General features: G+C 49.5%; 1 protein-coding gene and 1 pseudogene across 8 annotated transcripts; both read left to right on the top strand.

Annotated features, from left to right (window-relative positions):
• Positions 1–646: 646 nt before the first annotated feature.
• LOC132216796 (CD177 antigen-like) lies at positions 647–20476 on the top strand. 8 transcript variants are annotated; one of them, XM_059666318.1, is made up of 21 exons: positions 647–884; positions 960–1100; positions 1349–1534; positions 2198–2317; positions 2462–2578; positions 4738–4878; positions 5128–5313; positions 5994–6113; positions 6259–6375; positions 8698–8838; positions 9086–9271; positions 10042–10161; positions 10307–10423; positions 12709–12849; positions 13096–13281; positions 13956–14075; positions 14220–14384; positions 18505–18645; positions 19295–19480; positions 19626–19769; positions 20035–20476. In XM_059666318.1, the coding sequence occupies exons 1-21, from the start codon at positions 833–835 to the stop codon at positions 20259–20261; spliced, it is 3054 nt and encodes a 1017-aa protein (XP_059522301.1). In that variant the 5' UTR covers positions 647–832; the 3' UTR covers positions 20262–20476. The 8 variants fall into 8 exon arrangements, with proteins under 8 accessions (XP_059522301.1, XP_059522302.1, XP_059522308.1 ...); XM_059666319.1 differs by lacking the exons at positions 19626–19769; positions 20035–20476 and having other exon boundaries at positions 18505–18641; positions 19295–19458; XM_059666325.1 differs by lacking the exons at positions 960–1100; positions 1349–1534; positions 2198–2317; positions 2462–2578.
• Positions 20477–25279: 4803 nt separating this feature from the next.
• Positions 25280–25394, top strand: LOC132217690 (U2 spliceosomal RNA; annotated as a pseudogene).
• The last annotated feature ends 908 nt before the right edge of the window (positions 25395–26302 follow it).

Below are 26302 nucleotides of genomic sequence, written 5' to 3'. Positions count from 1 at the left end.
AGATGGGGTTTGTTGATGCTGTTTTTCCAAAAAGCTGGTTTTATAGCACACCACTGTTCCCATCTGTTTCTAGCAGAAAAACTTTGCTTTGTCAAAGAATATTCTGGTTCTTCCATAGCTATTCAATTCCCCCTGCCATACCTCGGCCCCCTCCTGGGTGGCAGGAACTGGAGACTCTAAGCCTGTGTTGCGGAAGGAGGGGAGAGAACAGAGGAAGATGAAAGATAAGTAAAGGAAGAAAAAGAGAAAGCATGAGGGAAGGTCATGAAATATGGTATTTTAAAAAAGCAATATTTGAAGGAAAGAGAAAGAAAAGAGAAGTAGGCATCTGTGGAGGGGCATAGGTTAGGGTAGAAAAAACATAGAGACCAGCCAAGACCCATCACACAATGTCATCACAGGAAGTTGAGCCATTCCCCACCTGGGGCCAGAAGGTGGCCAGTTTGCCAGGAGAAATGAGGAAACTACCTTCGCAAACTACCCTGAAACAATGTGGGGGTGGGGTCCACACCAGTGGAGGCTGGGGTCAGGGTGCCTCAGTTTTTAACTGTAGGGGGGTCTGGGAGCCTGCACAACTGGGTCAGAGGGAGGAGAGAGACCTTAACTCCTGGGTCAAGTTCTTCCTCCAAGTTCTTCTTCCTCAGCAGAAGGAGGAAGAACTTGGGTTTCTGGTCCTTTAAAGTTGGTGAGACTCAGAGTGTGGGCCCAGGCCTTCTTTAGCAAGGCCCTCTAGTCCCCACCCTTTCCTGGCTACCCTGGGTGAAGAGAGACATAAAAGGGCTCTGTTTCCTGGAGGAAGAGCAGGAGCAAGAGAATTCTGGCTGCCCCGACCATGAGCTCCATCCTGCTGCCAGCCCTCCTAGGCCTCACCCTCATGCTGCCCCGTGAGTGAAAACCCCAACGTGGGAGGGGATTTCCTGGGAGGATGGGCTAAGATGGATTTCTTGTTCCCACTTCAGCAATGGAGGCCCTGACCTGTCAGGCAGGAATATGGGAGACTGTGAAGAAAACATCAGAAATGCCCTTGTGGTGGACAGCTGAAGAGGAGTCCTGCAAGGATGGCTGGGGTTGCCAAGATTCGCTGATGCTCATTGAGAATGGTGAGAAAGGCCCCAAAGGCCCCAAGCCTGACCCCACCTTCACCTGCACAGGGATATCCCTCCTCCTGACCCGCAGACTCCAAAGACTCAGCTCCCCTCATGCCAGGAGCGATCCCCGCCCCAGCAGGAGCAAGCCCTCAGGGGCCCAGTTGCTTCCTCTCCAGCCTCTCCCCCAGCCACGATGAAGACTCTCCCTCTAGCACCCTGGAGTCCAGATCCTCACCTGGCCTGCCTCCTTCTTCATCTAGGACCCCAAGTGTTCCTAGCGCTCAGCAAGGGCTGTACCCAGAAGGAGGATCATGAAGCCCGTATCACCCAGCACAGGAAAGGCCCTGGCCTCTCTGTAGTCTCCTACAGCCATGTGTGCCGCCACAAGAACTTCTGCAATGACCTCTCCTCCACCCACCCTGTCTGGACCTTGCCCACCTCTGCAGGTGCGAACAAGGAGTGGGAGGAAGAGGAGCAGGAGAGGACAGGAGAGAGGGGAGGAGGGAAGCACAGAAGGGCTGTTCATTTAGAACCCCTCCCTCCAATCTGGCCTGTGCACACTTCCCAGGACTTCCAACCCTGACATAGCTTCTTCTAACAGTCCTGGGGCAGGAAACTGGATTGCACGTCTGAGTTCAGCCCCACCTCAAATTCTGACGATAGCCTGAACCCGGGCCATGCTCCTTTGTCTACACTGTTGAGCTTGGCTCACTCATGTTTCATTTAGGATTTGGGTATATCCTCTTAAAGTGAAACTGGCCTGTAGCTCTCCAGTGTCCTTCTCTATACTAAAAACTGTATTGGAGTAGGGGGTGTGCTTCTCTACTCTTTAGGGCACCTTGTCTGCTTGGATTGTGTAGTGGAAGTTGTGGGTGGAAGTTACCATCGATCTTGCAAGGTCCCCTGTCTTGTCTGAGTCACCACTGCGTCTCCCAGGTCTCATGCCCTCCCCTTGCTCTCAGCAACCACTCCACTGCAATTTCCAGCACCCCAGGTCTACATGAGACTGAGGAGGTTGATGATGGGGCCACAAAAGCAAAGACGATAGAAGGCACTGGATCCAAATGCAGAGCCCACTCAGTCCTCCCTTCTTCCCTCTCCCCTCCCAGTCCCAGGGTCGGTGCGGTGCCCAGTCTGCTTTTCTGAGGAAGGCTGTAAATCTGCAACAGAGCTGACCTGCCCCGTTGGGAACACGCACTGCTACAATGGGACCCTGCAGCTCAGGGGAGGTAAGCTGGGACATCGGGGTCCATGCTGGCCCTGAGGGTAGCTGAGGGCTGGGGCTCAGAGGAGAGTGGGCTGGATCCTCAGGGTTGAAAGGCCCCAGTGGTAGCATCTCACTCTCCCCCACTCTGCCTGGCCCCTTTCCACAGTTGGCATCCACACCAATCTGAAAGTCCAGGGATGCATGTCCCAAGCAGCCTGCAACCTGCTGAATGAGACTCAGGAAATTGGGGCCTTGTTTGTGCGTGAAAAGTGTGATTCAGACGGTGAGTCCCATGTCTGGAAGGCGAAGCTGTACCCACCCTTCAGCCTTGGGGTACGATGACCCTTGTGAAAGTCAGACATACAAACACATCCCACAAACTCCAACAGCCACAAATAATTTAGAAATTTATTACACATTTGGGCATGCACAAAGTGAGGGATTGTCCTGGGAGATACCCAATGGTGAGCATGACTTGAAGAGGTGCCCAGCTGAAGGGAAAGACAGGCCCAGGGGACGGACATAGGACAAGGTGGCTTGGCTGGCTGTGTTGCCTTTCACTTTATCCATTGGGTGTGGAAGTGAGTGCAAGGTGTATGCTTCTCATGCTGGGAGTGATTCATTGCCTTTATTTCTATTTCTCCACACTCTTGACCTTGGGTTGCCCTAGTTGCTTCCCCTTACCTCTTGCAAGAGCCAAGGAAGGACATTGGGCAGGTCCCCACTCACCCACACAAGCCCCGCCCTTACCAGTACACCCGACTGAGACAGAGCCTGGCCTGGAGGATCTCAATGAGAAGCACCAATGGCAGGGAGGAGAGTGGGAAGAGGGCCTTCCCTGCATGAGACTCAGTTTCCTCATCCACCCACGGCACCCAGTCCTTAAAGCCTCAAGGTGAAAGTTCAGTGAATTCAGCAACATCCTCTGTGTGCTTGGATCTCTCTGACTAGACTGGGAGCCTTGAGGACAGGGCCTGGATGTCACTGACACCAAGGTTTCTAGCCTGAGGCACCACAAGGGCTGGCTCAGGATGGGAAGTGTACAGGATTCCAAGGTCTCTGGTATAGACTGCAGAGGCCTGAGACCCTAACCCTACCCTAAAGTGCCTCCAGGATGAGGAGGGGAGAGATTACTGTTGCAGATGGTCACAGGGCTGCAGTGAAAGGGGTTGGAGAAGATCTGAGAGGGAAGGTCCTAATATCCTGTGGTAGAGTGTCAAGGAGGGCTTCACATAGGAGGTAAACTGAAAGACTAGCTACAGTCTATTAGTAGAAGAGGAAAAGGACATTAATAGGCAGAGGAAACAGCTTGTGCAAAGGCCCAGCCATGGGAATAAACCCACTATTTTCAATAAGGCCTCCCTGGCTGTACCAGAGTAACTCACATCAAGAGGATGTGACCTTGGACTGTGCAGTGGAAGTGTAGCTGGAACTGGGGGTGATCGCCAGTTTTTCGGGTAGACAATGTAGATGTGGGTGACCTCTGCTATTCCAAGCAGAAGGAACAGTGGTGCAAGGCCAAGGAGGCAGGAAATGGCCTGGAGTGTCTTTGGAATAGATATTAGGGGAGGGGGGAATGAAGAGAGAGATAGGGAGCCTGGTGATGGGTCAAGTAGCCACAAAGCCAGACTGAGGGGTTAGTCTTTCTCCTGAGGCACAGGAGCCATGGAAGGGTGTTGAACAGGGAAGAACAATCTGAGTCTCTCCTTTTGATTAGTTCTGTTTAATTGTCTGGCCCTCAGTTCTGGGAGTAGGTAACATTCATTTTCCAGAAGGCATTCCTGAAAATAATCAAATGTAACCCATACCACACAGACACAGCACAGAATACACACAACAGACAGAACCTCACTCACCATACCACATGCACATCACACATGACATGAGAGAACAGAAGTAGGCATCTGTGGTGGGGTAAAGGTTAGCCTAGAAAAAAACATAGGAACAAACCAAGACCCATCAGACATTGTCCTCACAGGCAGTTGAGCCATTTCCCCACTTGGGGCCAAAAGATCCCCAGGTTGCCAAAGGAAATGAGGAAAATACCTTCCAAAATTACCCGGAAACAGTGTGAGGGTGGGGATCCAGACCAGTGGAGCCTGGAGTCAGGATGCTTCAGTTGTTAACTGTAGAGGGGTTGGGTGCCTGGACAACTGGGGCAGAGGGAGGAAAGGAGCCTTGACTCCTAGGTCTGAGGGAGGAGGAAGGACTTGGGTTCTGGCCTTTAAAGTTGGTGAGACTCGGAGTGTGGGCTCAGACTCTCTTGTTAAAGAAGGCCCTCCAATCCCCACCCTTTCCTGGCTGCCCTAGGTGAAGAGAGACATAAAAGGGCTTCCTTTCCTGGGGGAAGAGCAAGAGCAAGAGAATTCTAGCTGCCCTGATCATGAGCTCCATCCTGCTGCCAGCCCTCCTGGGCCTAATGGATTGCTGTTCCCACCTCAGGAGTGAAGGCCCTGACCTGTGAGTTTGGAAGACTGACAATTGTGAGGAAAGCATCAGAACTGCCCTTGAGGTGGACAGTTGGCCAGGAGTCCTGCAAGGACGGCTGGGGTTGCCAAGATTCGTTGATGCTCATTGAGAATGGTGAGAAAGGCCCCAAAGGCCCCAAACCTGACCCCACCTTCACCTGCACAGGGATATCCCTCCTCCTGACCAGCAGACTCCAAAGACTCCCCCCTGCCCTCATGCCAGGAGCTGTCCCCTCCCCAGCAGGAGCAAGTCCTCAGGTGCCCAGTTGCTTCCTCTCCAGCTTCTCCCCCAGCCACAACCAAGACTCTCCTCTAGCACCGCAGAGTGCTGATCCTCACCCTGTCTGCCTCCTTCTTCTTCTAGGACCCCTAGTGTTCCTAGCACTTAGCAAGGGCTGTACGCAGAAGAAGGATCATGAAGCCCGTGTCACCCAGCACAGGGAAGGTTCTGGCCTCTCTGTCGTCTCCTACACCCGTGTGTGTCGCCACAAGAACTTCTGCAATGACCTCACCTCCACTGACCCTGTCTGGACCCTGCCCACCCCTGCAGGTGCAAACGAGGAGGGAGAGGACAGGAACTAGGGGCTGAGGGGAGCAGAGAAGGGCTGTTCATTCAGAACCCCTCCCTCCCATCTGCCCTGTCCACACTCCCCAGGACTACCTCCCCTGGCACAGCTTCTTCTAACAGTCCTGCGGCAGGAAACTGGACTGCTTTCTGAATTCAACCTCACCTCAGACTCCACTGATGGCCTGAACCTGGGCAAAGCTCCATTCTCTATACTGTTGCGCTTGGCTCACTCATGTTTCCAGAAGGCATTCTTAAAAATAATCAAATAGGATTTCGGTAGATCCTCTTAAAATGAAATTGGTCTATAACACTCCACTGTCCTTTTCTATATCATAAATTGTTTTTGCGGTGGGGAGGGCGATCCTTTTGATTCTCTGCACTTTGGAGCATGTTGTCTACTTGGACTGTGCAGTGGAAGTGTGGGTGAAAGCTACCCTGGTGCCTCCAAGGGCCCGACTCCTGTCTTAGTCACTGCTGCTTCTCCCACATCTCATGCCCACCCCCTTGCTCTCTCAGCAACCACTCCACTGCAATTTCCAGCACCCCAGGTCTACATGAGACTGAGGAGATTGATGATGGGGCTACAAATGTGAAAACATAGAAGGCAACAGATCCAAATGCAGAGCCCACTCAGTCCTCCCTTCTTCCCTCTCCCCTCCCAGTCCCAGGGTCAGTGCGATGCCCAGTCTGCTTTTCTGAGGAAAGCTGTGAATCTGCAACAGAGCTGACCTGCCCCATTGGGCACACGCACTGCTACAATGGGACCCTGCAGCTCAGGGGAGGTAAGCTGGGACATCGGGGTCCCTGCCGGCACTGAGGGTAAGGGAGGGCTGGGGCTCAGAGGAGAGTGGGCCTGGCTCCTCAGGGTTGGAAGGTCCCAGTGACGGCATCTCACTCTCTCCCCCTCTGCCTGGCCCCTTTCCACAGTTGGCACCTTCACTGATCTGAAAGTCCAGGGATGCATGTCCCAAGCAGCCTGTAACCTGCTGAATGACACTCAGGAAATCGGGGCTTTGTCTGTGAATGAAAAGTGTGATTCTGATGGTGAGTCCCATGTCTGGAAGGCGAGGCTGTACCCACCCTGCATCCTTAGAGTATGATGACCCTTGTAAACATCAGACATGCAAACACATCCCACAAACTCCAACAGCCACAAATAATTTAGTTTATTACACATTTGGACATGAACAAAGTAAGGGATTGTCCTGGTAGGCCCTTTGGGGTGAGCATGCCAATAGAAGTGTCCAGCTGAAAGGGAGAGAGAGGATCAGGAAGCAGACATAGGACAAGTTGGTGGGCTGGCTGCTTTGCATTGCACTTTATCCATTGTGTGTGGAAGTGAGTGCAAGTGCATGCTTCTCATGCTGGATTGATGCACTGCCTTCAATTCTATTTCTCCACACTCTCGACATTGGGTAGCCAAAGTTCCCTTACCTCCCTCCACCCTCATCCATACCCCACCCATGGTGCTAGAGAACCCTAGCAGCACTGTCGCATAGGAAAGAGTGTCAGAGAGAAAATAGAGGGTGCTTCAGGTGTGATAGGGTCAGCAAGAGACAAGCAGGGACACTGGGAGGGTCCCCACTCACCCACACAAGCCCAGCCCTTACCAGCACACCCGACTGAGACTGAGACAGAGCCTGGCCTGGAGTATCTCAATGAGAAGCACCAATGGCAGGGAGGAGAGTGGGAAGAGGGCCTTCCCTGCATGAGACTCAGTTTCCTCATCCACCCATGGCACCCAGTCCTTAAAGCCTCAAGGTGAAAGTTCAGTGAATGCAGCAACATTGCTCTGTGTGTTTGGATCTCTCTGCCTAGACTGGAAACCTTGAGGACAGGGCCTGGATGTCACTGACACCAAGGATTCTAGCCTGAGGCAACACAAGGGCTGTCTCAGGATGTGAAGTGAGCTTGTACAGGACTCCAAGGTCTCTGGTGGAGACTGCAGAGAACTGAGACCCTAACTCTGCCCTAAAGGGCCTCCAGGATGAGGAGGGGAGACATTACTGATTCAGATGGCCACAGGGCTGCAGTGAAATGTGTCTGGGGGAGGTCTGAGGAGGAAGATACTAATATCCTGCAGGTGGATGTCAAGGGGGCTTCACAGAGGGGATGACCTTAAAGATTAGCTTCAATCTATTAATAGAAGAGGAAAAGGACATTAATAGGCAGAGGAAACAGCCTGTGCAAAGGCCCTGTGGTGGAAATAAACCTGCTATTTTATAGAAGGGCGCCTTAGCTCTACCTAACAAGTTCACTTAAAGAGGATGGGGCGTAGCTGGAACTGGGGGGTGATTGCCAGTTTTTCAGGTAGACAAGATAGATGTGGGTGACCTCTGCTATTCCAAGCAGAAGGAACAGTGGTGCAAGACCAAGGAGGCAGGAAATGACCTGGCGTGTCTTTGGAATGGATATTGTGGGGGAGTGAAGAGGGAGGTTGGGGGCCTGGTGGTGGGTCAAGTAGCCACAAAGCCAGACTGAGGGGTTAGTCTTTCTTCTGAGGCACAGGAGCCATGGAAGGGAGTTCAACGGGAAGAACAGTCTGAGTCTCTCCTTTTGATTAGTTCTGTTTAATTGTCCAGCCTTCATCTCTGGAACTAAGTAACATTAATTTCCCGGAAGGTATTCCTGAAAGAAATCCAATGTAACCCACACAGCACACAATCACTCAGTACACCCAACAGACATAACCACACTCATTATACCACATGCACATCACACACCACATGAGAAAAGAGAAGGTGGAAGTGACTGCACAGTTCATGCTTCTATGATGGGGCAAAGATTAGGATATAAAAACCATAGAGACCAGCCAAGACCCATCACACATTGCTCTTTCAGGCAATTGAGCCATTTCCCCACCTGGGGCCAGAAAGTGGCCAGGTGGCCAAGAGAAATGAGGAAAGTACCTTCTAAAACTACCCTGAAACAGTGTGAGGATGCGGATCCAGACCAGTGGAGCCTGGGGTCAGGAAGCCTCAGTTTTTAACTGTAGTGGGGTCTGGGAGCCTGGACAACTGGGTCAGAGGGAGGAGAGGGGCCTTGACTCCTGGGTCTGAGGGAGGAGGAAGGATTTGGGTTCTGGGCCTTTAAAGTTGATGAGACTCAAAGTGTGGTCCCAGGCCATCTTTAGCAAGGCGCTTCACTCCCCACCCTTTCCTGGATGCCCTTAGTGAAGAGAGACATAAAAGGGCTCTGTTTCCTGGGTGAAGAGCAGGAGAAAAAGAAATCTAGCTGCCCTGACCATGAACCCTGCTCTGTTGCCAGCCCTCCTGGGTCTCACCCTCATGCTGCCCCAAGAGTGAAAACTCCAACATGGGAGGGGATTTCCCAGGAGGATAGGCTAAGATGCTGTTCCCACCTCAGGAGAGCAGGCCCTGACCTGTCAGGCGGGAACACTGAGGGCCGTGAGGAAAACATCAGAACTGCCCTTGCAGTGGACAGCAGGAGAGGAATTCTGCAAGGATGGCTGGGGTTGCCAAGATTCGCTGATGTTCATTGAGAATGGTGAGAAAGGCCCCAAAGGCCCCAAGCCTGACCCCCACCTTCACCTGCAAAGGGATATTCCTCCTCCTGACCAGCAGACTCCAAAGACTCCCCGCTCCTCCTGCCAGGAACTGTCACCTCCCCAGCAGGAGCAAGCCCTCAGCAGTCCAGTTGCCTCCTCTCCAGCCTCTCCCGGCCACAACCAAGACTCTCCCTCTAGCACCACAGAGTGCTGATCCTCCCCCTGTCTGCCTCCCTCTTCATCTAGGACCCCTAGTGTTCCTAACATTCATCAAGGGCTGTACCCAGAAGGAGGACCATGAGGCCCGTGTCACCCAGCACAGGAAAGGCCCTGGCCTCTCTGTCGTCTCCTACACGCGTGTGTGCCGCCACAAGAACCTCTGCAATGACCTCTCCACGTCCCTCCCTGTCTGGACCCTGCCCACTTCTGAAGGTGCAAACAAGGAGGAGGAGGAGGAAGAGAAGGAGAAGGAGGAGGAGGAGGAGGAGGAGGAGGAGGAGGAGGAGGAGGAGGAGGAAGTGGAGGAGGAGGGGGAGGAGGAGGAGGGGGAGGAGGAGGAGGGGGAGGAGTGGAGCATATGAACTAGAGGAGGCAGGGAGCACAGAAGGGCTGTTCATTTAGAACCCCTCCATCCCACCAGCCTGTTCACACTCCCCAGGACTGCCTCCCCGGCACAGCTACTTCTAACATTCCTGTAGCAGCAAACTGGACTGCTCTTCTGAGTACAACCCCTCCTCAAATTCCAGTGATGGCCTGAACCTGAGCCAAGCTCCTTTCTCCATACTGTTGAGCTTGGCTCACTCACATTTCATTTAGGTTTTGGGTATATCCTCTTAAAGTGAAATTGGCCTGTAGCAGTCCACTGTCATTTTCTATATCATAAGCTGTTTTGGAGGGAGTGGGGGTACGTTGTGATTCTCTAGTCTTTGGAGCATGTTGTCTACTTGCACTTTGCAGTGGAAGTCATGGGTAAAATCTACCCTGGTTCCTCCAAGGGATCCCCTCCTGTCTCAGTCACCACTGCCTCTCCCAGATCTCATGCCTACCCCCTTGCTCTCAGCAACTACTCCAATTTCCTGCACCCCAGGTCTACATGAGACTGAAGAGGTTGATGATGGGGCCACAAATGCGAAAAGGATAGAAGGCACCAGATCCAAATGCAGAGCCCACTCAGTCCTCCCTTCTTCCCTCTCCCCACCCAGTGCCAGGGTCCGTGCGTTGCCCAGTCTGCTTTTTTGAGGATGGCTGTAAGTCTGCAACAGAGCTGACCTGCCCCGTTGGGCACACACACTGCTACAATGGGGTTCTGCAGCTCAGGGGAGGTAAGCTGTGACATCGGGGTCCATGCCAGAACTGAGGGTAGGGGATGACTGGGGCTCAGAGGAGAGTGGGCCTGGCTCCTCAGGGTTGGAAGTCCCCAGTGGTGGCATCTCACGCTCTCCTACTCTGCCTGGCCCCTTTCCACAGTTGGCACCTTCACCAATCTGAAAGTCCAGGGATGCATGTCCCAAGCAGCCTGCAACCTGCTTAATGACACTCGGGAAATCGGGGCTTTGTCTGTGAGTGAAAAGTGTGATTCAGACGGTGAGTACCATGTCTGGAAGATGAGACTGTACCCACCCTTCAGCCTTGGGGTATGATGATCCTTGTGAATGTCAGACGTAAAAACACATCCCACAAACTCCAACAGCCACAAATAATTTAGTTTATTACACATTTGGGCATGCAGAAAGTGAGGGATTGTCCTGGTAGGCCCTTTGGGGTGAGCATGCCAATAGAAGTGTCCAGCTGAAAGGGAAAGACAAGCCAGGGTACACACATCGAGCAGGGTGGATGGGCTGGCAGCTTTGCATTGCGCTTTATCCATTGGGTGTGGAAGTGAGTGCAAGTGCATTCCTCTCATGCTGGGAGTGATGCATTTCCTTTAATTCTCTTTCTCCACACTCTTGACATTGGCTAGCCCTAGTTAATCTCCTCTTCTGCACCCACATCCATCCTCCACAATGGTACTAGAGAACCCTAGCAGCCCTGCTGCATAGGAAAGAGTGTCAGAGAGAAAATCGAGGGTGCTTCAGGTGTGATAGGGTCAGCAAGACACAAGCAGGGGCACTGAGGGGGTCCCCACTCACCCACACAAGCCCAGCCCTTACCAGCACACCTGACTGAGACTGAGACAGAGCCTGGCCTGGAGGATCTCAATGAGAAGCACCAATGGCAGGGAGGAGAGTGGGAAGAGGGCCTTCCCTGCATGAGACTCAGTTTCCTCATCCACCCATGGCACCCAGTCCTTAAAGCCTCAAGGTGAAAGTTCAGTGAATTCAGCAACATCCTCTGTGTGCTTGGATCTCTCTGACTAGACTGGGAGCCTTGAGGACAGGGTCTGGATGTCACTGACACCAAGGTTTCTAGCCTGAGGCACCACAAGGGCTGGCTCAGGATGGGAAGTGATCATGTACAGGCTTCCAAGGTCTCTGGTGGAGACTGCAGAGGACTGACACCCTAACCCTGCCCTAAAGGGCCTCCAGGAAGAGGAAGGGAGACAGTACTGATGCAGATGGTCACAGGGGAGCTCTGAGGAGGAAGATATTAATGATCTGCTGGTGGGGTATCAAGGAGGGATTCACAGAGGAGATGACTTAAAGATTAGCTTCAATCTATTAGTAGAAGAGGAAAAGGACATTAATAGGCAGAGGAAAAAGTCTGTGCAAAGGTCCCGCAGAGGGAATAAACATGCTATTTTCAATAAGGACTCCTTGGCTGTAACTAAGAAGGTCAAATAGAGAGGTTGAGGTATAGTTGAAACTGGGAGTGTTTGCCAGTCTTTCAGGTAGACAATGTGGATGTGGGTGACCTCTGCTATTCCAAGCAAAAGGAACAGTGTTGCAAGGCCAAGAAGGCACTATATGACCTGGTGTGTCTTTGGAATAGATACTGGGGGAGAGTGAAGTGGGAGGTTGGGGGGCCTGGTGGTGGGTCAAGTAGCGACAAAGCCAGACTGAGGGGTTAGTCTTTCTCCTGAGGCACAGGAGCCATGGAAGGGAGTTCAACAGGGAAGAACAGTCTGAGTCTGTCCTTTTGATTAGTTCTGTTTAATTGTCTGGCCCTCATCTCTGGGACTAGGTAATATTCATTTTCCAGAAGGCATTCCCAAAAATAATCAAATGTAACCCATACCACACAGACACAGCACACAATACACACAACAGCCATAACCTCACTCACCATACTATATGCACACCACACACAACATGAGAAAAGAGAAGTAGGCATCTGTGGTGGGGCAGAGGTTAGCCTAGAAAAAAACATAGGAACCAGCCATGACACATCACATAATGTCCTCTCAGGCAGTTGAGCCATTTCCCCACCTGGGGCCAGAAGGTGGCCAGGTTTCCAGGACAAATGAGGAAACTACCTTCACAAACTACACTGAAACAGTGTGGGGGTGGATCCATACCAATGGAGGCTGGAGTCAGGATGCCTCAGTTTTTAACTGTAGAGGAGTCTCAGCATCTGGACAACTGGGTCAGAGGAAGGAGAGGGGCCTCGACTCTGGGTCTGAGGGAGGAGGAAGGATTTGGGTTCTGGGCCTTTAAAGTGTTGAGACTCAGAGTGTGGGCCCGGGCCTTCTTTAGCAAGGCCCTCCAGTCCCCACTCTTTCCTGGCTGCCCTGGTGAAGAGAGACATAAAAGGGCTCCCTTTCCTGGGGGAAGAGCAGGAGCAAGAGAATTCTAGCTGCCTGACCATGAGCTTCATCCTGCTGCCAGCCCTCCTGGGCCTCACCCTCATGCTGCCCCATGAGTAAAAACCCCAACTTGGGAAGGGATTTCCCAGGAGGATGGGCTAAGATGGATTTGCTGTTCCCACCTCAGGAGTGCAGGTCCTGACTTGTCATTCTGGAAGTTTCACAACTTTGAGGAAAACATCAGAACTGCCATTGAGGTGGACTTTTGAGGAGGAGACCTGCAAGGAAGGCTGGGGTTGCCAAGATTCGCTGATGCTCATTGAGAATGGTGAGAAAGGCCCATAGGTCTCAAGCCTGACCCCACCTTCACCTGCACAGGGATATCCCTCCTCTTGACCCGCAGACTCCAAAGACTCCCTCCCCTCATGCCAGGAGCTATCCCCTCCCCAGCAGGAGCAAGCCCTTGGGTGCCCAGTTGCCTCCTCTCCAGCCTCTCCCCCAGCCACAACCAAGACTCGCCCTCTTGCACCGCTGAGTCCTGATCCTCACCTGACCTGCCTCCTTCTTCATCTAGGACCCGAAGTGTTCCTAGCGCTCAGCAAGGGCTGTACCCAGAAGGAGGATCATGAGGCCCGTATCACCCAGCACAGGGAAGGCCCTGGCCTCTCTGTCATTTCCTACACCCGTGTGTGTCGCCACAAGAACTTCTGCAATGACCTCTCTTCCACCCGCCCTGTCTGGACCCTGCCCCCCTCTGCAGGTGAGAACAAGGAGGGAGAGGAGGAGGAAGACAAGACAGGAGCTAGGGGAGGATGGGAGAACAGAGGGGCTGTTTATTTAGAATCCCACTCCCCTTCCCACCTACCTGTCCACACTCACCAGGCATGCCTTCCTGGCAAAGCTTCTTCTAACAGTCCTGTGGCAGCAAACTGGACTGCTCTTCTGAGTACAACCCCTCCTCAAATTCCAGTGATGGCCTGAACCTGGGCAAAGCTCCTTTCTCCATACTCTTGAGCTTGGCTCACTCATGTTTCATTTAGGTTTTAGATATATCCTCTTAAGGTGAAATTGGCCTATAGCTCTCCACTGTCATTTTCTATATCATAAACTGTTTTGGAGGGAGCAGGGGTGCTTTGTGATTCTCTACTCTATGGAGCATGTTGTCTACTTGGACTGTGCAGGGGAAGTTGTGCGTGAAAGCTACCCTGGTTACTCCAAGTGACCCCCTTCTGTTTCATTCACTGCTGACTCTCCCAGATCTCATGTCCCTTGCCCCTTGCTCTCTCAGCAACCACTGCACTGCAATTTCCAGCACCCCAGGTCTACATGAGACTGAAGAGGTTGATGATGGGGCCACAAAAGCAAAGAGCACAGAAGACACCAGATCCAAAGCAGAGCCCACTCAGTCCTCCCTTCTTCCCTCTCCCCACCCAGTGCCAGGGTCCGTGCGGTGCCCAGTCTGCTTTTCTGAGGATGGCTGTAAGTCTGCAACAGAGCTGACCTGCCCCATTGGGCACACACACTGCTACAATGGGGTCCTGAATCTCAGGGGAGGTAAGCTGCCACATCAGGGTCCCTGCCAGTCCTGAGGTAGCTGAGGGCTGAGGCTCATAGGAGAGTGAGCCTGGCTCCTCAGGGTTGAATGGTCCCAGTGGTGGCAACTTACATTCTCCCACTCTGCCTGTCCCCTTCCCACAGTTGGTATCCTCACCAATCTGAAAGTCCAGGGATGCATGTCCCAAGCAGCCTGCAACCTGCTTAATGAGACTCAGGAAATCGGGGCCTTGTCTGTGAGTGAAAAGTGTGATTCTGTCGGAGTCCCACGTCCGGATGGAAAAGGTATACCAAACCTGCAGTCTTCGGGTATGGTGACCCTTCTGAAAGTCAGACATGCAAACACATCCCACAAACACCAACACCCACAAATAATTTAGAAGTTTATTACTCATTCAGTCATGCACAAACTGAGGGATTGTCCTGGTAGCTGCCATGGAGTGAGCATGCCAGTAAGTGGGTCCAACTAAAGTGGAGATAGAGGGCCAGGGATCAGATATAGGACAGGGTGGGTGGGCTGGCTGTGTTCCTTTCACTTTATCCATTGGGTGTGGAAGTGAGTGCAAGTGCATACCCTCATGCTGGGAGTGATTCATTGCTTTTAATTCTCTTTCTCCACACTCTTGACATTGGGTAGCCCTAGTTTCCTCTCCTCCTCTGCAGGCACATCCATCCTTCACCCATGGTACTAGAAAACCCTAGCAGCCCTGCTGCATAGGAAAGAGTGTCAGAGAGAAAATTGAGGGTGCTTCAGGTGTTATAGGGTCAGCAAGAGACAAGCAGGGAAACTGGGGGGGTCCCCACTCATCCACACAAGCCCCGCTCTTACCAGCACACCCGACTGAGACTGAGACAGAGCCTGGCCTCGAGGATCTCAATGAGAAGCACCAATGGCAGGGAGGAGAGTGGGAAGAGGGCCTTCCCTGTCTGAGACTCAGTTTCCTCATCCACCCACAGCACCCAGTCCTTAAAGCCTCAAGTTGAGAGTTCAGTGAATGCAGCAACATCCTCTGTGTGTTTGGATCTCTCTGACTAGACTGGAAACCTTCAGGACAGGGCAGGGATGTCACTGACATGAAGGATTCTAGCCTGAGGCACCAGAAGGGCTGGCTCAGGATGGGAGGTGAGCTTGTACAGGACTCCAAGGTCTCTGGAGGAGACTGCAGAGGCCTGAGACCCTAACCCTGCCCTAAAGGGCCTCCAGGGTGAGGAGGGGAGACATTACTGATGCAGATGGTCACAGGGTTGCAGTTTAAGAGGTCTGGGGGAGGTCTGAGGGAGAAGATACTAATGTCCTGCAGGTGGATGTCAAGGGGGCTTCACAGAGGAGGTTACCTTAAAGACTAGCTGCAGTCTATTCGTAGAAGAGGAAAAGGACATTAATAGGCTGAGAAACTGCCTGTGCAAAGGCTAAGCCGTGGGAATAAACCTGCTATTTTATACAAGGGCTCCTTGGCTCTACCTGAGAAGGTCAATTCAAGAGGTTGGGGTATAGCTGGAATTGGGGGTGATTGCCGGTTCTTGAGGTAGACAAGGTGGATGTGAGTGACCTCTGCTATTCCAAGCAGAAGGAACAGTGGTGCAAGACCAAGGAGGCAGGAAATTACCTTGCATGTCTTTGGAATGGATATTGGTGGGGGAGTGAAGAGGGAGGTTGCAGGGCCTGGTGATGGGTCAAGTAGCCACAAAGCCAGACTGAAGGGTTAGTCTTTCTCCTGATGCACAGGAGCCAGGGAAGGGAGTGCAACAGGGAAGAACAGTCTGAGTCTCTCCTTTTGATTAGTTCTGTTTAATTGTCTGGCCCTCATCTCTGGAACTAGGTAGCATTCATTTTCCAGAAGGCATTCCTGAAACAAACATAATGTAACCCACAGAGACACACAGCATACAATACACACAACAGACATAACCATACTCACCGTGCCAAATGCACACCACACACCACATGCCTCCTTCCACCTGATACACACCATTACCCTCATACACAGCACACCACGCACAACACAGCACATGCCACATACAACACACATTAACAAACCACAGTCACACAGAACTCATACCATGCCATGCCTTCACAATAAACACAAAATTCATACATCATGCACTCATACCTCGCATCACACACTACTCATACTATACACACCATACAAACATATCATATACAAATCATACTCCCACATGTATACACTTACACCCATATACCATACACACACGCTACACAAACCACACAAGTGCCACATGGAACACAGCTACTTCACCGCAAATGAATTCTCCTAGTACATAAACTTGGCTTGTTCCTGGGCTTACACAGACCCTGACTTCTCCCCAGCTCCTCTCACCTGTCAAAAGGGGGTCATTCTGTTAGCTTCCAACTTTGGAGTCAGATCTTGAGGGTTGCATTTGCTTTCCCTAGTTCAGTTCAGTTGAGCAGTTTAATAAGTATTTATTGAGCAACGGCAAGATCAGGTGTCAGAAGCTGGGGTACAACGAGATGTCATGGAGACAGAAGGCCATTCATTGCAGGGTGACAGACAGCTCCTGTGAAGACCTGAGGCTGAAAGACAGCTGGGTGCAAGGGGACAGATTGCCCAAACAGGCCATGGCAGGAGCCCATTGAAGTAGAACCAAAGGGCTCGAATGTGAATGGCCTTGACTGCCCCACCAAGGAGCTGAGCAGTGGTCTCATCGAAGGCTATGAATCCACACAGTCAGGGAGAGCACAACAGTTAAGAATCTAGTTAGTGTCTGAATCCAAGAGATGTAGGCTCCTGTCTTCTTTCTGCCAGCTTTGGAGGATCACTACCTCTTTGAGTCCCTTTCACCAAATTCAAGGAGAAGGGGGTGATTACAGAGAGTGGGGAACAAAGGAATATATGCAAAGGCCCTGGGGTGGGTGGGTACCTGTCACTTGTTCAAAAAAGAGCCCAGCAGCCTGTGTGACTCTAAGTAGTGTGTTCAAAAGAGATCAGAGCAGGACATGTGGTCAGAGAGGCAGGGCCTTTGGGGCCATTTTAAGGACTTAAATTTTATTGTGAATGGAGTGGAAACCTATTAAATCTACAGAGCAGAGGAGTGACATGAATTGACATACCTTTTATGAGAATCCTTCTAGCTGTTGGGTGAAAACTACAGTCAGGGAAGTTGGGAATGGAGGAGGGGACCTCCAGAGAGACTCAGAAGGGAGCAGGTGAGAGCCAGTGGGGTCTTGGACTCTAGTGGAAGCAACAGATGTGATGAAAAGTGGACAGGGTCTGTACGTATTGTGCAGCTTAAGGCAACAGGATATCCTAATGGGTGCAACACAGGATGTAAGAAATAGAGAATTGTTAAGAATGACAGCAATGTTCTCAAACTTGAGCAATTACAAGACAGGAGCTACTATTGACCAAGACAGGAAAGGTGGTGGCAGGGAGAGTGGGGCCAGGATGGGAGGAGGGAAGCAGGAGCCATGATACTGTGGTCCGTGAAGTGGAGAAATGAGCGGTCCTGCTTCCTGGGGCTGTTTTGAAGGTTACCCATGTAGGTGGATGCTATATCGTCAGCCCAGGAGTTTCTGCATCATGGGACACATCCCTGCTGGTGATGTGACGGCCTTAAGTGAAGTCTCCTGGTTTTCAGAGTGGACTCCCAAGGGCCCCAGAGGCCAAGGTAGCTGAGGATAGTCCTCAATCACTGTCTTCCCCGTCACTCAACTCAAGGAGCCCAGCTCTTCTAATTGCTAGCGGTGGGCACTGGGAAAGCTGCTTCACAATTCTTCTGCTTCTGTTTTCCATCTTGAAAATAGGGAGGAGGAGGATAGCACCACCTACTTTGGGGGTCATTGTGAGAAAATGAGGTAACCCAGATGAGGGAGCTCCTTGGGAAACTTAAAACAGGCTAATCCATAGAAAGCAATCACAACAGCTGGGCACATAGTAATTGCTTAGTACACACTAGGCACTGCAATAATTCTGTTTGGAACATGGGGTTTCTCAGTTAAAAGAATATAAGGTGTCAGCCTACACTCCTTATTATCCTAGACTGGGAGCCATGAGGACAGGGCCTGGATGTCACTGACACCAAGGTTTCTAGCCTGGGGCAACACAAGGGCTGGCTCAGCACGTGAAGTGAGTTTGTACAGGATTCCAAGGTGTCTAATGAAGACACTAGAGGACCCAGACTCATCGGTCTCTCTCACACCCCCAGCAAGGAGCAGCCTTAAAGGGGTGTTGAGAAAGGTCCCTGCAGATGTTGGAGCAGAAGTGGTGGTATGAAGAATAGGGGAGGGTCTCAGACTTCAAAGTTCCCTTCTAAACCTGAGATCAAGGGACTGTGTCCAGGCTACCTGGAGTGTGACTCAAGAACATAATCACCTACTCAAGCACGGGACCTGGAGGGACAGACATGGCTTGTTCCCAGGCTTATACAGACCCTGATTTCTTCTCCCCAGCTCCTCTGACCTGTCAAAAGGGGGTCATGCTTCAGATGAAAGAAAACCTGACTCAGAACCCCGCGCCTTGGGACACATTTTCAACCGTGACATGTGATTTGAAGGAGGTGTGTCAGGAGACACTGCTGCTCATAGATGTAGGTGCGTGGACTCTGCAACAGGGTCGGATGGCTGCATGGCGTCCTGGGTCTCCTGCCCTGGATTCTGTCCCCTGAACTTGCTGCCTGATTCCCACCATGCCTGGAGTTCTACACCTCAGTCTTCCTCTTTCTGACCTTGGTTTCCCCTTCTGAAAAATGGGGCTAGGTGCTGGCAGTAACAGTACTTATTGTGCTGGGTAGTCATGAGGATATATTCAAGGGCCCTTGCAAAGATCTGAGAACAGAGCTGGTGTAAGTGACATCGGTGACCTTGTCTGAAACTTATTGAGCACCTGTGTGTGCCAGCCTCTATAGATGCCATTGGGTGTCTTCCTGCCTCTTTTTGCACCAGTGAGGAAGCAGAAAATCCATCAGGGAAAGGAGATAAGAGAGAGTGGGATGTCGGGTGCAATTTGAAAAATGGGAGGCTCCACTAAGAGGGTGACATTTGAGCAAGAACTGAGAAGTAACAGAGCTGATGGAAGGACTCAGGCTCAGGCTCCATCTTCTCCCCACTTGCAACGACCTCTGATCTTGGACTCAGGCATCCTACTTCCACCCTCTGCCTGCTAAGCATCCAGAAAACGCTAGCTCCAGTCTCCCTTGGGAACTCCCCACCCCAGCCCAGCTGTCACTCCCTTCCCCTGCAGGACCTAAATCACTCATAGTGGGGAGCAAAGGCTGCAGCAAGACTGAGACACAGAATTCCACTACAATCTCCATCCACTCGGCGCCTCCTGGAGTGCTCGTCGCCTCCTATGCCCATTTCTGTTCCTCTGATCGGTGCAACAGGGCCACAAGTAGCAGTGTCCTGCTGAACTCCCTCCCTCCTCCAGGTATGGGAGCCCAGGGGGATGGAGGATACCCCATGGGGAGGCCATGGAGAGATGGGGCCCCAGAGATACAGAGACTCTGGGCTCAAGGAGGGTGACTGCAGCTGGGAGGAGAGCTGTGCACCCTAAGCTTCCCTTTGCTCCCCAGCTGCCCCTGCCCCTGCACCTGCCCCAGGAGGCCTGCAGTGTCCTGCCTGTGTGCAATTCGGTGGATCCTGTTCAAACTCTGTAAACGTCATGTGCCCTCCTGGTACCACTCATTGTTATAACAGCTACCTCAATATCAAAGGAGGTGAGTGTTGAAGGCCAGGTCCCAGGATGAAAGGATTATGGGTTTGGATTCACTGGTGCTGCGGTGGGAAGGTGCTTAAGGCCCTGGCTCATGGGCTTGACTATGGAGAGAGCTGGAGACTCAGATTTCTAGATCTGAGGGTGGAGAGCCCTAAGAGCCTGATCTCCTGGTCTGAGGGGTGAATGGTAAGGTCTGAAATTCTGGATCATAGGAATTTAAGTGTGTATTACTTTGAGACCCCTCTGAGTCAATCTTCACTCTCTAGGTGGACTGTCCGCTATATTAAGCATTCAGGGCTGCATGGCCCAACCTTCCAGCTCCTTGTTGAACCACACCAAAAATATTGGGCAGTTCATTGCAAGTGAGGGTGCTGAGAATGAAGATGAGGAAGATAAGGTTCGCCAAAGTGGGGCTGTTCCTGTTCGCTGCCTGGCTTGGGTGGTGGGGCTGGGGATATCCCTAGCCCTTTGGTGTGGGATAACCTCCCACTGACTCCATTTACCCATGATTTTTCTCCCCTCTTACCCCCTAAATACAGCCCTCCCTCTGTCCTCATAACACTGAGTTGTTTTCCCATCTTCTCTGTAAATTCTCATCCACACACACACACTTTGTGACCTGATAACAAGACATGGGAGAGCCTGGGAGCAGCTGCACTGTTCTTACAGCCTCATGTATCTAATAAATAAAGAAATCATCTTTTTTCCCAGTGCTGGGGTTTCTCTATGGGAGGGGAGGACAGCACACCCAGCTATCTGGCATGAGGGAGGAGAGGAATCCTGTGAGTGATTCACCATCCCAAACCTGTCCTTCTCTGGTCTGGTGAACATCTTTGTTCCAGCTTGGGTAGTAGCAGAGCCTTCAGGGTATTTGGGCATCTCTGTGACCTGGGAGGTGAAGACACACTTTGACCAATGAAGCATCTACTTAGGAGTCAGGGTCCCTTCACTAACAGTGGCTTCATCCCACTCAAATCACTTGACATATGATTTTGTGTGAAGTAGAGAAACAAGAGATCATGCACAGTTTTCTGAGGCTGGCACAGGGTCTGCTACCATTCTAGACCTGAAAGAATGAGGAGAAGTTATTACCATTACTAGAATCCTGAGAGAGGGGGCAGGATGTTTAGAGAGGTTTGCCTGGCAAGAACTAAGATCTCAGACCAAGTAATCCGTCCAGCCAACAGCAACATTACAGGGAAGGAGCTTGGGAATTGGAGGCCCAGCCTCACTCAGTGTCAGCCCTCTGGTCTCCTGTCAGGGCTCCCCATTGACTGCACCCAGCTGTAAAGCAGGAGATCCCAATGACACAGTCCCCATAGATCTGCCCCCAACAGTGCAGAACAGGGGCAGAAGGGGAGAGAGTGAGTCTGGAAAAGGAAACAGTGTCCAGAACAGTCCACCCTTCTTCTCCTCACATTTACCCCTTCCTTTGTTCAGGTGGAAATCAGAGTCTTCAGAGAGGATCATAGGCCTAGAGAAAATTAAAATGGCAATAAGTAAATACCTATCAATAATAACCTTAGCTGAAACCGGTTTGGCTCAGTGGATAGAGCGTTGGCCTGCGGACTGAAAGGTCCCAGGTTCGATTCCGGTCAAGGGCATGTACCTGGGTTGCGGGCACATCCCCAGTAGGAGATGTGCAGGAGGCAGCTGATCAATGTTTCTCTCTCATTGATGTTTCTAACTCTCTATCTCTCTCCCTTCCTCTCTGTAAAAAATCAATAAAATATATTTTTAAAAAAATAAAATAATAACCTTAAATGTAAATAGATTAAATGTTCAATCAAAAGACATAGGGTGACTGAATGGATAAGAAAATATGCTGTCTACAAGACACACCTCAGAACAAAAGATACACATTAATTGAAAGTGAAAGGATGGAAAAAAATATTGCAAGCAAATGAGAAAAGAAAATCTGGGGTAGCAATACTCATATCAGACAAAATAGGCTTCAAAACAAAGGCCATAACAAGAGACAAAGAAGGCCACTACATAATACTAAAGGGAATGATCAACAAGAAAATATAACCCTTGTAAACATATATGCAACCAATATAGGAACACCCAAATATACTTTTTCAAAGAAAAAAACCTCTTGATGGGCTTTAAGGGAGAGATTGACAGCAATACAGTCATAGTAGAAAACACAAATGAAAATTAACATACAACCAACCAAAACCTATGCAACACAGTGAAAGCAGTCCTGAAAGGGAAGTCCGTAGTATTACAGGCCTACCTCAAAAAACAAGAAACAGCACTAATAAACTAATCCTACACCTAAACTAGTTGGAAAGAGAACAGCAAGAATATAACAGAGAAGTAGAAGGAAGAAAATAATAAAGAACAGAGCAGAAATAAAGAACATAGAGACAAAACAAAAAAAAAGCACCAATAGTACAAAAGATTAATGAATCCAAGAGCTGGTTCTTTGAAAAGATAAATAAAATTGATGAACCCTTAGCCTGATTCATCAAGAAACTAATAGAGAGGACCCAAATACATAAAATCAGAAATGAAAGAGGCAATATAACAATGGACAACACAGAAATACAAAGGATTATAAGCAAATACTTTGAACTATATGCCAACAAACTGGACAACCTGGGTGAAATGGACAATCTTCCAACGCTCAATCAGGAAGAATAAAACACCTGAATAGGCCAATAACAACTGATATTGAAACAGTAATTTAAAAATTCCCAGCAAACCAAAGTCCTGGACCAATGGATTTACAGGAGAATTTTACCAAACATTCAAAGAAAAACTAACACCTATCCTCCCCAAAGAGTCCAAAAGGGAGGAGCACTTCCAAGCTCTTTTTACAAAGCCAACAATATCCTAATTCCAAAATCAGTTAAAAACAAAGAAAGATAGAAAATTACAGGCCAATATCCCGGATGAACACAGATGCTAAAATCCTCAACAAAATATTAGCATCCAATAATATATTTTTAAAAATCATACATCAAGTGGGTTTTATTCTAGAGATGCAGAACTGGTACAATATTCACAAATCAAAAAAATGTGATACATCACATAAACAAAATGAAAGATAAAAATCACATGATCATATCAATAGACGAAGAAAAAGCATTCAACAAAATCCAGAATCCTTTTTTGATTAAAATTATCAGCAAAGTGGGAATAAAGGAACCATACCTCAACATAATAAAGTCCATATATAGCAAACCTATAGCCAATATCATACTCAATTGGCAAAACTAAAAGAACAAGTATTAGACAAGGATGTCCACGTTCACCACTCTTATTCAATATAGCACTGGAAGTCCCAGCCATGGAGATCAGACAAGAAGAGATAGAAGGCATCCAAATTGGAAAGAAGAAAATAAAATCCTTATTACTCTCAGATGACATGATCTTGTATATGGAAAACCCTAAAGACTCTGCCAGGAAACCATTAGACTTAATAAATGAATTCAACAAGGTAACAGGATACAAAATCAACAGCCAGAAATTGATGGCATTTTAATTTTTATTTATTTACTTTTAACATTTAGGGAACCATATTCTTTTTTCTTTTTTTTTTTAATATGTTTTTTTATTGATTTCAGAGAGAAAGGGAGAGAGATAGCGAGATAGAAACATCAATGATGAGAGAGAATCATTGATTGGCAGCCTCCTGCACACCCCCTACTGGGGGCGAGGGGATCAAGCCTGCAACCCAGGCATGTGCCCTTGGCCAGAATTGAACCTGGGAGCCTTTAGTCTGCAGGCCAACGCTCTATCCACTGAGCCAAATTGGCTAGGGCTTGATGGCATTTTTATACAGCAATAATGAACTCTCAGAAAGAGAAACTAAATAACAATCCCATTTACCATTTCAACAACACAAAAAATTATACCTACAAATAAACTCAACAAAGGAGGTAAAAGTCCTATACTTGGAAAACTATAGGACATTGAGCCCTAGCTTGTTTGGCTCAGTGGATAGAGCATCCACCTGCAGACTGAAGGGTCCAGATTCCACTTCAGTCAAGCGCGCATGCTCAGGTTGTGGGCTCAATCCCCAGTAGGGGGCGTCCAGGAGGCAGCCAGTCAATGATTCTCATGACTGATGTTTCTATCTCTCTCTCCCTCCCCCTTCTTCTCTGAAATCAAATATATATATATATATATATATATATATATATATATATATATATATATATATATGCAAGTTTTTCTATCTAAATCTCTTCTCATGAATGAGGAGAGGGTCAAAAGTTCTTTCTGAGTTTTGTTTCTTAAAAGTTTGAAATCAATATCTCAAAATAGGAACTTCAGAAAGGCTAAATTTTGGATGCCTTCACTAAACACAGATCACTCACGCCCACTGGTGCTCTCAGCCCTCCAGAGGCTCCTTAGGTCATTCAGAGGGAAGCCAGACTTCTAGCTATGGCCCCTCCCTCTCTGACTCCATCTCCTCTCATCTCCAGCTCTGTCTGCTCAAACCAGCTTGCCTCCTTTTTGCTGCTTCAAACATTTTAAATGGAAAGAAATAAAAACACCCCACACATCCCTTATTTCACTCTAATGTACTATCACATTATTACTGTTGTTGCTGTGTGGGTTACTGGGCGCCTCCCCCACCAGCAGGCCATGTTCATGAGGACTGGGATTTTGTCTGTTCTGTCTCACACCTGCACCCCCAGTGCTTAGAGCAGTGTCAGCAGATGGTGAACAGTAGGTTGGTCTTCTTTGATAAGTGAGTAAAGAAGTTACACATGTGATCATGGTTGAAAGGGTGAAATATGGAGTGTCATGACCTCACATAACTGGGATTCTGACCTAGACTGAGGGACTAGGGAGACTTTCCTGAGGAGCGGCATCTAATAGAGCAAGAGCCCAGGCTAAGCTAGAGCTGATGTGGGGCAGGAGTAAGAGGTCCAGGCAGATGGCACAGCAGGTGCAAAAGCCCGGAGGTGGGAAAGTCAAGGGAAGTAAATGAGTTAAACTGACTCATTTGGGTGGTTAAATGAGCTAATAGACCTGAAGTGCCCAGTACACAGCGTGTGCTGGAGAAAGGCCAGCTGTTGTCATTATTGCACTCCTGTGGGCACACATCCAGAGTCTGCCACTTGGGAACAGCAGTGATAGAGAAACAATGTTCTCCTCTCCCCAACCACACGAGCAATTCATAACATCAGCCTTGATTACAGCTGGACTGAGTTATAAGTGACAGGCAATAAACCACACATATATAAAGTATACAATCTGATGAGTGTTGACACCCATACACACTCCATGTGTGTCCATTCCACCCAAAAGTTTCTCATGTGCCTTTGTAAACCCTCTCTCTACATCCCACCCCACCCCAACAGTCCTGTCAGTCGCTCAATTTCTGTCTTTCTTAATAGATTAGTTTACCTTTTCCAGAATTATATATACTAGTACATGTAATTTCATACTACATTCTCTTTTTTGCCTGACTTTTTTCATTCGGCATAATTATTTTTATGAAGTGGAATTCATATAACAAAAAACTTATCAATTAAAAGTAAACACTTCATCGCTTCTCGGCCTTTTGGCTAAGATCAAGTGTAGTATCTGTTCTTATCAGTTTAAAAGTAAACACTTCAGTGGCAGTTAGTATAGTCACAATGTTGTGCAAGCACCACCTCTACCTTGTACTAAAACATTTTCATCACCTCAAACATAACCATGTTCCCACTGAGAGGTTTCTACCTCTTTCTCCACCCCCTAACCCAGCCATGGGCAAACTACGGCCCGCAGGCCGGATCCGGCCCCTTTGAAATGAATAAAACTAAAAAAAGAGAAGACCTTACCCTTTTATGTAATGATGTTTACTTTGAATTTATATTAGTTCACACAAACACTCCATCCATGCTTTTGTTCCGGCCCTTCGGTCCAGTTTAAGAATCCATTGTGGCCCTCAAGTCAAAAAGTTTGCCCACCCCTGCCCTAACCCCTGAAAACTACCAATCTGAATTCTCTCTCATTCTCCCCCTTGTCCCATGTCCGCTGCCAGCCTATATGTCTGGTGCTACCTCTTGTCCCAATGTCAGGGCACTAATCTAAGTCTTCAAGACCTTATTTTCTCTTTTAAACTTGGGCCTCAGCACTCACGCCCATCCAAGATTGGACCCCACCTCACTGCACCAGCTCCAGTTGCTTCTCCCTCAACAGGTAGGTCAGTCACTCACTCATATTCCTCAGCCCCATTTTGATAGTCACCAAAAAGCCTTCCTGCAGGGCACCCTTAGGTTCCCTTGAGCTCATATAACACCCAAAAACACTTCAGGTTTTAAAATTTCTCGTCCTGATTCTTAGCAGCCCCTACCCCTCCACGGCTCCTAGCCTCTGTCTAGGGTCACCTCTGCTTACATACAATTCACCTCTGTCATGGTCTTGAAGGATTTTAGCAAATACCCCAGAGGTCACAGGGAGCAGGAAAGGAAACAGAACCAGAGGAGACATTTGTTCCCATGTCCCAGGTCTGGTTGTGAACTCTCACAGCGGTTCTCAATCTGTCGGACGCGACCCCTTTGGGGGTCGAACGACCCTTTCACA

Source organism: Myotis daubentonii, chromosome 15 (genome assembly GCF_963259705.1).
Source record: "Myotis daubentonii chromosome 15, mMyoDau2.1, whole genome shotgun sequence".
Classification (NCBI taxonomy): Eukaryota; Metazoa; Chordata; class Mammalia; order Chiroptera; family Vespertilionidae; genus Myotis; species Myotis daubentonii.
Note: the sequence above shows the minus strand (reverse complement) of the source record. Positions and strands in the feature narration are given on the sequence as shown.